General features: G+C 33.0%; 1 protein-coding gene across 1 annotated transcript; it reads right to left on the minus strand.

Moving 5' to 3' along the window:
- Window positions 1-10,245: 10,245 nt before the first annotated feature.
- On the minus strand, window positions 10,246-11,001 carry LOC134697514 (BTB/POZ domain-containing protein 2-like). The gene has a single exon (XM_063559793.1). The coding sequence runs from the start codon at window positions 10,999-11,001 to the stop codon at window positions 10,246-10,248; it is 756 nt and encodes a 251-aa protein (XP_063415863.1).
- Window positions 11,002-15,755: the final 4,754 nt, after the last annotated feature.

A 15,755-nucleotide genomic window follows, 5' to 3' on the forward strand; every position in this document is an offset into this window, starting at 1 on the left:
GATAGCATCTGAAGCTAGATGATATATCAAATACTCTTGCTTTGTACGTTTTAAAGACAAAATATACACCTCAAACACGCCCTAACATAAATATTTTTTTTCTTTTCGATACAATGGTTAATCATTTTCGGGAAATTTTGTTTGAGTCACATAATGGAAGGGCAGACACGAAAATTACTGAACTAATAGATTAATATGTTCTCCGTCCGTTTTTAAAACATAAATCGGAGGTTATGCATTTTCTACATCCGACTTGATAGATACCCATGTCGTCGACTTGATATCTAATTGTTCTGTTACTATGTAATAGATAAATTGAAAACTTATGCAAATGGTGTTTTTAAAATGAAACACTTGGTAATTGAGAAGAAAATTGTCGTTTTATTTGTTTCTATTAACTTTTAAATTTTTTTGTTACTATAGTAAACATTACAGTAATAATTTATCGCCTTCTCAAACAAAGAGCTTTGATTCTTTTTTCTATTTCAACTGGGTTTCCGCCTGTATGATCAAGACATCAAATGTTGTAGCTCACTATCAACTTTCGTGCGTCCGAAGCGCTCCTCGGGTATAACCTTCACCTGGAACGCTCAAACCAACATATTTGCAATCCATGGATTTATGAGAAACGTTTTGTACATGTACATGTACATGATGGACCTTAAAAAGAATGCACCATTCTAATTAAATCCCTTTTACCTAATAATAAGAACTATAGTTGTAACAATACTTGACTTATCAAAATGTTATTCGTCACAAGTTTTTTTTTTTTTTAAATATTGCTGGATTTGGTAAAGTATCGTACCGAACAGTATTGGCAATATGAGACATGAATAACACTGTATCCGCGATTGTTTTTTTTACAATTTTAAAAGGTTTTAAACATCATGACTTTTCAATATCATAGTATTCATACCATATATCTCTAATGACCCAGTTGTGTATCGAAGGTTCAATTCTGTTTTTCATCCTTTGTGGTTAAACTAAACCCATTGATAAATCCTTGGTTAAATGATTGAGATGTAACCTTGCTTCGGACCTTGGTTATAATTTTAACCATAGAATATTGTCAACCAAAAGTACAATTACCTACTGGTTATACGATTGATAAGGTTAATTAATGTCTGGTTAAAAAGTTTTCTACGATAATTAATCCTAATCTTATTATAAAGTTTTTCAGTCTCCTATTTTATAGCAAGTTTTACTAGAATAGAAATTTACATTTTTTTCTGACTAGAAACAAATTCACTCCATGAGAATTGATTGAACAAAAAAAGGTTTAATGAACTCATATGCTGAATACCTTATTGTTTTTAACAAGTTACTATTGACTGATCAAACATTTCTTCTATGACTCGTAAAAAAAGTGTTGATAATGTTACTATGATTTGACGTTTAGTGGTACGTAACAGAGGATAAAAAATATTGTTGCACAAAGGATTTTAACCTTTCTTTACGTATCAATTGGTTGAACAATTTAAGTAGCGTTTATATCCAACCTAGGATTGTAAGTACTTAGTGCATTTTAGTAATCGTTAGGCTGTCAACACAAAGGTTCGAGTTCGAATGTCACTCGTTACATGTTGGTTCGATTGTGATCTAACATGCACTTTACTACGATAGCCTACTTCTCTTAGGGTAAACATCAGTATCTGTAAGGGTACGATTTTCAGGAAGATTTTAATTATAATCTAATTTGAAGTAAAAACATTTTTATAGGAAACACAGTTTAGCACAGAAAGCAACAATGAGGTCAGCTGTATCCAAGGCGAAACGGAAGCACCATACTTATCAGAGGATCAACAAAACGACAGTATTGTGTCCTGTCTATCAAATATCTGTTTAAATGAGGACCTCGCCGATGTTTATTTCAGTTTTCCAGCAGAGGAGTCGATACGATAGCCAGCTCATAAAATGGTGCTGTCCATGAGAAGTCCGGTATTTAAAGGAATGTTTTATGGAACATTTCCACAAGAGAACGGAGACGTTGACATAATGGATATTAAACCCAGTACATTCAATTTGATGTTAAGGTAATTCCTTGTAATATTAAACATAAAAAATCCTAAGATGTTTACAATGCAATGAAGTCTATAGAGTAAAATGATTATAAGAATGTAAAACACCTTTTCCCAATTGATTTAATTTCACATTGATTATGTTTTAATTGATTCGTCTATGCTTTTGTAGCTATTACTTATTGTACAAATAATTATTCGAATTAACCACGAGACATTAGAATAATAAATACACCTCGACAAAAGTTAAGCAACACCGGATAAATTTTCAGAATCGGTTTTTTACTGAATTCATAACTAATCGATATATGTAAACAATGAACTGAATTTGTATTTTTATAAGATTACATATAGAATGTTAATTGAAAAGTGTATGTTTGGACTGTTTTCATGATTTAACTTTTGGGCAAAGGGTTGTAAAATGGCAAAAAAAAAAAATATACAAAAATAAAGTTTCAACTGATACTGAAGTTTTTGAAAAATGTGCCCTACACTAAAGACAATATTCTTTTCAAACTCTAGAATGACAATTAAAGTATAATTTAGGTCAATAACGAGTATATCCTCCACGCTTCCGGGAAACATATTCCACACGTCAATTGATTTATCTCCAAGCTTACAAATTGTCTTGTGATTGTCGAATATGGCAGTAGTCAAACCTAATTTTAAAATATATTATGGTCGTTATCGGAAACATTTTAAGAATCGACGTGTGGATGATTTTATTAACCGTTTAGAACGCCAGGTCTTTGTCATGTATTTTGTTCAAAAAGACCACGAGCGACAGTATATGTACTCAATATCGTATGAGGTCTATGAACACTTAAATTACAAGTATTGACTAAGACAATCGTCATGTGCACTCTGCAAAGACTTTGTGAAATAGGATGGGTTACTATTTTTACGTAGTCTGGCTTATTATTCCTAGACAATGTAACTCTGAAACCTTTCCGCTGCGATTTTTTTATAACATGATATTAAGTTCTTAAAAGTAGTACAATGATGTTTTTCTTGTAGGTACATTTATACAGACAAAGTACAGTTAACAGGACAGATAGTTATCAAGTTGTTATATGCAGCACAAAAGTATCAACTGCAATCCTTGCTTACTTTATGCGAAACGTATTTGCGTAACAATCTTTGGATAAGGAGTGCCTGTACTATTTACAGCAAAACAAAGCTTTTTTCATTAGAAACACTTAAAAAAGACACGCTTCAGTATATTGCATTGAATGCTGCAGAAATTTTTGAAGATGAAGATTTTTTGGCTGTTCCTGCAAATGATTTAGTGGATATTCTGATGCTTGAGTCAATCAATATAAGTGAAGTAAAATTGTTCCAGTCTATTCTCAAATGGGTTGATACGAAATTGGGGAAAGCCCAAAAACTTATTACAGGACAAAATAGAAGAGATATTATGTTATCTTCTGGAATTTTATACCTAATAGCATTCCCGTCACTTAGCATTGATGACTTTACCAAAAAAGTTGTAACTTCTGGAGTACTATCTGATGAAGAGCAACTTCAGCTTTTCAAAGCTATTACAATGAATGAGGTAACTATGTGGACAAAATTCCGCGTCAAGCCACGAAGCATCAACAAGGTTATAAAAATAGCAATCGAAGATATAATTCCGTCTTTCGAAGCAACGTATCGGAGCAGGAGCACAATGAATGAGGATAACTCCTTACATAGAACACAAAACATATATCTTAGAGTTTCAGGAAGAATTAGGGTAGTTTCTGCAATCGTCAAGCCTAAATTTATACGTGTTGGTCCAGGTTATGAATGTATTGTGGCGTGCACATTCAGAGGGAAAACAGTAGATCAAAAATATACGTATGGAGAAAACTGCATCATACACATCGATGAAGAATTTACATCAAATGATACACGGAATATTGTTTTCGAAATCAATGATGAAAGACAAGAAAGAATACCACCAAATAATTTGTTTCGAACTTCTAGAAGCTACCTACCTTCACAACATGTGCAGTATTAGATTTTACCAAATACCTATAACATCGGACGGAATCAACGAAAACTAAACTGGTCTCAGTATTTTACGCCTGGAAAAAATAGAGTTGATTTTAGTTTAGAAGGCATTTACTTAGTAGACGCTTTCGAAGTGGTCGAACTTGATTAGTAAACGTTCTGAATGCTTCTTCATTTGAATACATTTTTTTTATATGCAACCTTCAGAAACATATTTTCTTCTTGAACGTGTCGAATCCGTCTAACGTAACAATATGATGTTACTCATAACCAACATTGCCAAGGTGATGAAGGACGCTGAAATGTGTTCTTTCTAAAACCCCAATTCATAGTTGACATACTGAAAACGCCAAAGCTCGTACAGCCCAAAACGAAAATAAATCGCTGTCCTATAATATCTAGGAAAACCACACTAATTTTGTATTTGTATGAATATTTTTTCAAGACGGAGCACCCATGTCTAACAAATAAACAAATATGGTGCAATTAATTTGTGAAAGAAAGAGTTATATAAAAATTGTGTTTGTTTTCTTTTTCCTTGTTTTGTTTCATTTGAAAATCGTGCAGTCACGAGTGTTAAACTGTATTGAAATATGAAATACAATATCTCGTGGGTGCTGTCAGCCGGTCAAAGTTATGCACTCTTTTGCGCGTCTGGCGTACTTAATTATAATCCTAGTACCTTTTGATAACTATTGAATAAAATTGAGAATTGAAATGGGAAATGAATCAAAGAGACAACAACCCGACCATAGAAAAAAACAACAGAAGGTCACCAATAGGTCTTCAATGTAACGTGAATTTCCCGCACCCGGAAACGTCCTTCAGCTGGCCCCTAAACAAAAATATACTAGTTCAGTGATAATGAACGCCATACTTTTTTCCGAAGTGTACACAAGAAACTAAAATTAAAATAATACAAGACTAACAAAGACCAGATGCTCCTGACTTGGGACAGGCGCACAAATGTGGCGGTTAAGCATGTTTATGAGATCTCAACCCTCCCCCTATACCTCTAGACAATGAAAAAAAGTAAACGCATAACAGTACGTTCATTTAAAATTCAATTCAAGAGAAGTCCGATTCTGATGCCAGAAGATGTAACCAAAGAAAATAAAACAAAATGGCAATTATACATAAATGACAACAGCAGTTAACTGGCATGCCAGCTCCAGACTTCAATTAAAATGATTGAAAGAATATGATTTCATCATATGAATATCAGGCACAATCCTTCCCGTTAGGGGTCTAGTATTATACCATCATAGCATAATATGAGAAGAACATTACCCGTGTCATACCAACAACTGGTTTTTGAATAAATGTGAATAAATAAATTCAAAACCACAAAAATACTGGAAACTCAAAACGAAAAGTCCCTTATCAAATGGCAAAATCAAATGACAAAACACATTAAACAAATAGACAACATATTTTCTTCTTGAACGTGTCGAATCCGTCTAACGTATCAATATGATGTTACTCATAACCAACATTGCCAAGGTGATGAAGGACGCTGAAATGTGTTCTTTCTCAAACCCCAATTCATAGTTGACATACTAAAAACGTCAAAGCTCGTGCAGCCCAAAACGAAAATAAATCGATGTCCTATAATATCTAGGAAAACCACACTAATTTTGTATTTGTATGAATATTTTTTCAAGACGGAGCACTCATGTCTAACAAATAAACAAATATGGTGCAAATATGTTGTGAAAGAAACGTATATATAAAAATTGTGTTTGTTTTCTTTTTCCTTGTTTTGTTTCATTTGAAAATCGTGCAGTCATGAGTGTTAAACTGTATTGAAATATGAAATACAATATCTCGTGGGTGCTGTCAGCCGGTCAAAGTTGTGAACTCTTTTGCGCGTCTGGCGTACTAAATTATAATCCTAGTACCTTTTGATAACTATTGAACAAAATTGAGAATTGAAATGGGAAATGTATCAAAGAGACAACAACCCGACCATAGAAAAAACAACAGAAGGTCACCAATAGGTCTTCAATGTAACGTGAATTTCCCGCATCCGGAAACGTCCTTCAGCTGGCCCTTAAACAAGTGCAAAGACCCTATAAGTGAATCAATATTAACGCCAAATTATGCAATCTTTAATGACCTGACAACATTATCGTAACTATATCCCTTCTTAAAAAGTCTATTCAAAGGTTTTGTCAGTTTCTGCGGTGAATACTGACATTTGTGTGCTTTATAAAGAATATTTCAATAAAAAAAAAATGGATGTGAAATACCTGATCGTATAAGAAGTCTGCATTTTTAGCTATATTTACGAATGCTGTCCTTATACCGATGATAAAATTTTGTAAATGTTTTGACTAGTATGTGATATCGAACACCCTATTGTAATAATTTTTCAGTAATACATAAATTTCTCTCGTTAAAATCTAAAACATTGTTACGTACACGAGCGAATCGTACAAATTGAGATATATAAACACCGTAAGCCTCATCACCTGGCATGGTTGTCATATCTAGAGTATGATTTGTTCACCCTTTCGAAATACACGAAACCCTTCCCCCGTTTGGGTTGGGTTCATGTTTCTTATTTTTCTGTAAATTCAAAACCACAAAAATACTGGAAACTCAAAACGAAAAGTCCATATCAAATGGCAAAATCAAATGACAAAACACATTAAACAAATAGACAACAACTGTCATATTTCTGACTTGGTATAGATATTTTCAAATGTAGAAAATGTTGGATTGAACCTGGTTTTATACCGCGAAACTTCTTATCGAAGATGTATTTTGTGTGCTGTTGTTTGTCTTTTCGTCTTCATTCGTTATTGATGTTGTCAGTTTATTTTACACTTAGGTTTGAATACCGGTATCCCTTTGGTGGTTTGCCTCTCTGTTATTGGTGACTTCAATATATTAGTCGGTTAAAAACATAGTTTTAAAGTTTTGTAATCATAATATCTATTAAAAATAGTGTTGTCAAATCGTACACTTTTGTCTAACCGGTTACTCGGATAATCGTTCGACCGATTAACCGGTTAACCGGTAATTTAAGTTGGTGTTTGAAAGCCTTATCAAAAGAACCCTACACATAGATATAAGATGTGGTATGAGTGTCAATTGGACAACCTTTCATATAAGTCATAAATACGCTTTTAAAATTGAAGTTTTTCCTTCAGCATTATATGGCTTGTCTTTGAGGATTCCTGGCGAAGTTTTTGGTATTCGGTATTCGGTCTTTCGACCGATTAACGGTTAACCGTTGACAACATTAATTAAAAGACAGTCAACTTGTTCAAATCTTTGTCCTTTTGTCTTTCTTTAGTTTCTAGATTCTTGAATCATTGGCAATGATATCGTAATCACGGTTTCTATTCTTGTAAAATGTTAAATTGACTTATCTGTTATTACAGTGTTCGTATTGTTTTTGCTCTAGGTTTCTGTGTTAAGTCTGATGTATTGTATTTATTTTTAAATTCACCATACCGGTAATGGTATTGTCTGTCCTATGTCCAGAGAAGAACATGTGACAAACTTTTATATTTGATCATTATGGAATTTAAAAAACTGCAATGAATCGATAATTGAAAAGTAATCTGTAGTATCTAAGAGTTTTGGAAACAGGTATTGCTAAAGCAGTCCGCTATTGTGTAATGGTATATAGTCAAATATGATTTTGTGTTGGTTTAAGAAAAAAAAGAGTTAACTGAAACGCGACAAGTAAAAATAGTGCAGCAGGAACTGATGTCCCTTCTGAAGTATTATAGCTAAGTGGGGTCGAAGAACTTGATCTTTATTAATCTGTAGAATATTTTAAAACTGTTTTCTCTTTTTAAACTCATTCGTTTGGTCAGTACGTATGTTTATTTTCTTCGAATGCTAGCTTTTGATTGCCACATGGTATTTTCATTTTTAAAATAGTAATGAATTTGTTAGTACGGTATGGTCAAGACGTTTGGTTAAGTAAGCATACTGTTAAGAGTGTTATCTTTCCTTAGCCATTTATAGGGTTTTTTGCATAAGAGCGTATATGGTTTATATATTAGTTTGACTGATGATTGTTCTCTTGATTTATTGTGATGATTACATGTACTTGTACATGTGTATAGGTATTATATACACATACATATTGTTTCAAGAGGTACTTTGCATTGTGGTGGTTTTTTAGTTTTTGTGTTCGGCGCCAGTATAATATCAAATTATTTTCAACACCACTGTTTCTTTTAGCGGTCAAATCGAGTCAAAACGAAATGTTTTGATTTTTATACTCGGAAGCATGCTTCATATAAGCCGGTCCCAAGTTTTGAGGTGTATCTTAATATTAAAATTTCATTTGATAAATAATGGAAGATCTTTCATACACTTATAAACGAGTCACGACTTTTCTTGACTTGAAGCAAATAAAAAACAAAGTATAGATTGAAGCTAGCAAAATCGAAAATAGTTTATCATGATTCCAATTCAATTGTACTAATACTTGGTCAATACTCCACGATGAATTTATACCTTTACCTGACATAAGACAATTCCGTCCCTAAAGACTGTTGTTGGTTTGTCTACCAGAATCAATCGTTGATTATTTGCTTAACTGTAATATAATTAAGATACGTTGATACATATTTTTAATCCAATCATTGCGCTATAAATAGAAAAGGACAATCTTTTATTTCTAAATGAATAAATTCCTAAAACAAACATTTATATTTTGTGGTATATATTAAAATCAAAGCAAAAACTATAAATACAATGTGGTATAATGCATTAGTTTTAAAGCATTTCTTCATGGAGTAGGGGAGACAACAACTACTCCAAAATAACACTGGTAACATATAATTGTATGATAAGAAAAAAGGGTAAACTATACTTGTTGAATGAATGTTGACCAAGCTAAGTTGTGTCTTTCCCTCTCTCTTTTATCAAATAAAAGATGTTGGAAATTGCATGCTTTCCAATGAGACATCTAGCAAGTCAAGTTCAAAAGACGTGCACGTCAATCCTAAATTAGCACGTTTACTATTTACTATTTTGTTGTAGAGTTTTAGCGGATGTATGCTTCTGTTTTATTTTTCGTTATTTTCATTTTGGGTCAATTTTTAAACGAAACTAATTTGCTGTCACTCTAAATTATTTTCTAAATTCGTTCAAAATATCCTGCCAAGTCATTTGAATTCTTTTGTTGTGTTTTGAGCTGTTGATTTTGATTTTGCCATTTCGTTATAGACATTCCATTTTGACTTTTCTTCGGAGTTCGTTTTTGTTGTGGTTATTCTACTTTTTTACAGGTATTGATTAACAAACTTTAATTGATGTAACACCTAGGCCTTCAATACACAGATGCTACATAGTGTGAAAAACTACAGGCTGTATGTTGCCAACTAGATGTCAGATGACATATACCCACGTATTGTGTATATCATTACTTCATTAGACATTCACACTCAAGCCTAATTATGCTATGCACCATATATTTCACTTACATTGGTGTGAGATCATTTATTACTTGTTGAATGTCTTGTTAAATTGTAACGAAAACACAAACATTTAAAAAACCGCTCTTTATTTGCTTTTGGATTTATTTAGTGCGAGAAAGTATTTGGTCATAACTAAATATACCATACAGTATTATTTCTTTTCCGATATATTTCATTTATTTTTCTTCCTTACATTTTGACAATATGTTTTATAAACCTATCTGTTTATCATTTTCCAGGAATAATTATCATATCAGTCATCATGTACTTTTATTTATTCTTCAAGTTTTTTAGAAGAATAATGGCAGTCATTTACAGTATTCATAATAAAATTTCTATTCATAAGAAAAAAATGGTTGTGATCTGCAGTTTATAAATAGATGTTCATTCAACGCCACTTGGTGCCTTAATCATAATTCGTAAAGAAAAACTCGGATATTTTTACCTCATAAAATCATCTACATCGTCAGCTCTATGATTTGCAAACTATCAACTAACCATGCTCCTTTGAAACAGATAGACAATGAATTATTTGACGCGAATTTAAATTCATACAATTTATCAGTGGAATCGCTGATATCAGCTTTATTAAATGCATCAAGCAACCCATTCCGACCAGTTCGTGATTGCACAGTTTTAAAAGTATATGACGGACCCAAATTAAATCCATTTCCACGTTCTTGTTGTTGATCTTTCACTGATATGGTCATTTGAAAAGTTTCATTTGGCGCGAAATCTTCATTTAGATTAATTACACAAGATCGTCCATGTGTGAAGGTTGTTTACTTGGTTACTCCACCGACAGCACACTGGATTGTTGGTGTAGGTAGAGACGGTACCAGTCCCTGATACTTTGGTTTAATATTTAACGAAACTATTCGTATATTTGTAGATGCTTTAAAAGAGATTGTTTCATTCCTATTTCCATATCCAAACATGATAGCTATATTGGTAATATTTGATGGAATTAACTGATCAACAAAAATCTCTGTAATGCAATATTTCATTCTTGGTTGTACTCTAAATAAACTATGTTTGGCTTGCAGCGAAGACTTCATTGTTATAGCTTTAAATATATGTAGTTGTTCGTCACTACTCAAAATTCCGCTTGGCACGACTAATTCAGTAAAATCTTCAAGTGAAAACTGCGGAAATCCCAAAAGGTATAACACACCATGTTGTACAAGTTCTTCGCGTCGTGTCCCTCCTGTGATGGACTTTCTTGATTTACGTAAGCTAGTATCAGCCCATTTAAGCATGGATTGAAATAATGTCACTTCAGAAATACACAGAGAATCAAGTTTGAGAAAATCGTTCATATCTTCAGAGGATATTGCAAGAAAGTCGTCACTTTTAAATACCTCACCTGCATTCTTCGATATGAAATGTAATTCTTTGTTTTGTAATGCCTTTAGAGAAAACACTTTTGCCTGGTTGTAAATCGTACAAGCGTTGGTGATGCACAGGTTCTTTTGTAAGAAGTCTTCACATTGAAATATCAAAGACACAATTTGGTATTTCTCTGCAGCGTACAACATCTGAATAACAGTTTTGTCGTTAAGAATAAGCTGGTCAGTGTATATATATACCTATAAAATAAGATCATTTCAAGGATATACATAAATATATCAATATATCAATTTTATAGTCCGAGCTATGGCGAGGGCTTTAAATTAGTATTTAACTATCGAAGAAACTGTTTCTCTAATGATTAAAAGTAGATCTTCATGTTTTGTTAAACGGAAATCACCTTTGAGTGCCTTTAACATTCCACAAAGTTGTCAATTTCATTAACACATGTTAGTTCATTCTGATTCGTCGAGTGATCTGATAAAGGTTTTGACCCTTAAACTCATCCAATTATCTTCCGAGATTACCGACAACCACTCGTTGCTATTTATACATATATTTAACATGGGTGCAGAAAGGGATAAGTTGTCAAAAATTAGAGAATCAACTTCAACTTCTTACTCTTTTTTTTTGCCTTTTAAACATTTTTTGATTCGAGCGTCACTGATGAGTCTTTTGTAGACGAAACGCGCGTCTGGCGTAAATATAAAAATTTGGTCCTGGTATCTATGATGAGTTTATTTATACAGCGTTTTCATTGCAATTGTTATCATCATTTTCTTCGTCTTGTTTTCCTTCAATTGTTTCGGAATAAATTAGGCTGTTAGTTTTCTCAATTGAATTGTTTCATATTTTTCATTACGGTGCCTTTTACAGCAATTGTTTCATATTTTTCATTACAGTGCCTTTTACAGCCTACTACACGGTATAAGTCTTGTTCGGTATTGGAGGCTCTACGATTGCCTATAATGGCATACATCCACTTCATTGACACTTTGGTGGATATTAATGGTCTCATTTGGCAATCAAATTACTTGTTCTTTTTTTTTTTTTATTTTAGAATCAAGAAACTTTACTAAACGTGCTACGTACCGTAACATATTTTCGAATACAGCAGGGTATATATCTGGAATCTCAATGTTCTCTTCATTTTGTAGAGGTGTTTCGTAAAACATGGTCTTGAATACTGGACTTCTAATGGCTAAAATCTTCTTATGAGCAGGGATTATTATTCTAAAATCCCCATGGAATATAAAATGAACATCGGAGAGATTTTCAGTGAGGCAAATTTTAGACAAACCACCGTTAATGGTATCCGGACGGCTTGTATGAGTTGTGCCAGAGTGTGACATTGTCTGAAAAGAAAAGTCTAAGGGTTAAATCAGTATACAGTATCATACAAGATTGTTGGAAACAAGCAATGATAGTTCAGCAGACCAATAAGCAAAGGTGTTCTGCATTATTAAGATCAGTAAATTCGATAAATATATCACAATCTAATGTGAAAATAGTGCAGAATAGACAAGTCAAAAAGGAGATTCATATTACATCTAAACAATAAAAAGTAAAATCACAAAAATAATGAACTCCGAGGAAAATTCAAAACGAAAAGTCCCTAATCCAATGGAAAAATCAAAGCTCAAACACATCAAACGAATGTATAACAACTGTCTTGTTCCTGACTTAAGCTTGGTACAGGCATTTTCACACATTTTTATGTAGAAAATGGTGGATTTAACCTGGTTTCATAGCTAGCTAAACCTCTCACTTGTATGACAGTATCATCAAATTCCATTACATTGGCAACGATGTGCGAACAGAACAAAGACAATGTTTAACAATTCATTGTATCATTGTTTTAAAAGATACATCGCTTTGACTATTGAATAGGAATAGACCGTTGGTAACAATCGTTGTAACAAATCACATACAATCGTAACGATAACAACAAACTGCATATAGTAGAACCCATAAGATGACATTTATTAGAACCATCAACATCAAGGCAAGGAAACTAATAGTACAAAATTTAAAAAAATGGTCCATGAGCATATAGTTTTTTATTGATAAAATACAGTATAAAGGTTAAATAAAGAAGAACGGCGATTTTAAACTTTTGAATATACATTAAAGAAAAATAAAAAGGAGGATGATTGTTTTAAATTTTTGCATTTAGTCAGAATGATTGCCTGTGGATAGAAATTAGAAGAGTTTTTAGAAAACAGTTATTTTTTAAATAGAATAAGTTGTCTGAGTATCTGAGTTTATATTAAATATTTTTTTCAAAAGTGGTGCTTCGTTAGGTTCGTATGACGTGTAGGAAAAAATGTAGTTTGTAAAAGAGGGACGAAAGATACCAAAGGGACAGTCAAACTCATAAATCTAAAATAAACTGACAACGCCATGGCTAAAAATGAAAAAAAAACAACAGACAAACAATTATAGTACACATGGCACAACATAAACAACACGAACCCCACCAAAAACTGAAGGTGATCTCAGATAAAAGGTGCACAAAAAGTATGTAAAGGAATACAGGCAACATCATTTAATTTAAAAAAAAAAACAAAAAACAAAAAACAAACCCAAACACGGCATATACAGATTTGTTTTAGCAAATTTAAGTTGTCTCTCTTTTATTTTGAAAACTATTACTGATAGGTAGCAGCTGTGCATAGCAAAATTGGCTTTTGGCTTTTGATTATCTGCTTATTATTTGCATCTAGAAATTAATTTATCGAATAAAAATTGTAAACAGCAACATTTATCACAGCAAAAGAGCAACATAAATGTTATTGTTTTAGACAACAACAAATGGAAGTTTTTAACGACTTTGACTGGCTATACAGCCCTAGCACGGCCGGTTTTAGACAACCACATTTTATTGACTCTTTAAAGCATATTATACTCGCAAGTAACAATGGTAGTGTTAAAAGCATATAGAACAAATTAACAATCAATCCAATAGATAGGTCCTGTAATAGAGGTTGTCATGGATGAATGTTGGAAAAATTTGGACTGCCATTAGAAAATTAGGGTATATAGAATAGAAGAAGAAAAATAGGGTTTACAGGATAGGGTAGAATATTAGGGTAAACAGGATAGGGGTAGACAATAAACCCCACAACTGGTCTTCTAAGGATCATCATAGATTTGTTGAAATAAATCTCAACGTCCAAAGGCAATGACCGAACGTGAACGCGTACTTGTACATCCCGCACAACAAAAGGTACTTTAGATCTTAAGTCAAGTACTGTGGATATACAGCACAGCTTTAAAGATATAAAGCCAAGCGTTGGAGATTTTAAGTCCAGCGCTGTAAATATAAAGTCAAGCGCCAGTGCTATACTTGACACTCTAGCACACATGACTTTCAAAAAACAGACCAACAATGTATATATTTGTAACTATTCAGCATTTTCCCATGATCCTAGCATCCTACACTGGAAAAGGGTGTTGTCAGATGTGATTCAAAGATTTCTAATCAACAGACTCGGGTCTACAAGCATGAAGTTAAAATTTTGAGTTTAGACTAAATAAGCATTTCAACAGGACTTCAATTGATTGCTAAAATAAATTAGCTCTCTGTTGGCAGACAATTTATAGTTCAGTCGTATGGAAATTGTATGAACAATATATATTCCTCAGGAAGGACCATCGTTTATCTGTAGTAATTACAAACTATACAACTTTTTTCCATACCGCAGTAAATTGGTTTCTGGCAATGTGAGATTTGACACGATCAGATATTATTTGAAATACGAATCCATCGTGATGTCCATTTAGTGTTTTTTTTTCTTTTCTCTACCATTTCTACGAGTCCAAACGAATTAATGAGAACAAACTCGTGTATGTTCGATCTTTAGTATTTTAACACTGAGTCTGTGCGACCATGATAGGCGACCGAAATGTAATGTTGATTTTCTTTTTGTAAGTAAAATTACAAAAATACCGAACTCCAAGAAATATTCAAATTGAAAAGTCCCTTATCAAATGGCAAAATCAAAGTCTCAAACACAGTCATTAGAAAAAATTAAAAAAAAAACATTTCTGACTTGGAGCGGGCATTTCTGTGTGTGATAAATGTTAACATGGTTTTGTAGCTAATAGGAATCTATAAATTGATAATGAATGCAATTCAATCATAAGGTGACACGTTACAGTTATCGAATGCTGCTGTAATAAGAAGTAAGTTGTTACTATAGATCAAAGTTATAGCAGATCTAAATCGCCATTAGTTACAAAACAAAAGATATCTTCTGCTAAGAGGTGTATTGCCATGAAAGGCCGTTCGGTCATAATTCATTTTCTTACACATACGCTAGATTAAAAGTATGAGTAATAGGTCGAACACGTGAAGATTCATTCACGTAGGAGGTACACGTGAAACTTTGTATACGTACGATAGAGGTACACGTAACAATTTTTCACTTTTCTAGTTGTGCGCGTGACAGTTTGTTCTCGTACCCTGGAAGTACTCGTCACTGATTGGGTTTGTAATAGAATAAGCAACACAACGGGTGTCACATGTGGAGCTGGATCTGCTTACCCTCCCGGAGCACTCGAGATCAACTCCAGTTTGTGGTGGGGTTCTTGTTGTTTAGCCTAGGTTTCTATGTTATGTCTTGTGTAGTATTATTTGGCTTCTGTTTTTTCTTTGTTGGCCATGGTGTTGTCAGTTTCTTTTCAATCTATGAATTTCACTGTTTCTCTGGTATCTTTCGCCCCCTTTCCATGAATAATGGATTATCTGTGTCAACATCAACAATCTTGAAATCTTTACAATGGAACAGTTTTACCGAACATCATAGAGACGCTAGTACAATTCTAAAATTTCCAAACACGACGCAAAGACTGCAAAGATATGCCTAAAATAAAAAGAGTAATTTCCGATATGAACTGATACACCTGTAAAATTCCAAAGGTGACAACAGTTAAGATG

This window comes from Mytilus trossulus, chromosome 14, assembly GCF_036588685.1.
Source record: "Mytilus trossulus isolate FHL-02 chromosome 14, PNRI_Mtr1.1.1.hap1, whole genome shotgun sequence".
Taxonomy (NCBI): Eukaryota; Metazoa; Mollusca; class Bivalvia; order Mytilida; family Mytilidae; genus Mytilus; species Mytilus trossulus.

Bases quoted from the DNA above. Each gene is read 5' to 3' on its own strand.
- LOC134697514 (XM_063559793.1), bottom strand. From the start codon at position 11,001: ATGTTGTACGCTGCAGAGAAATACCAAATTGTGTCTTTGATATTTCAA.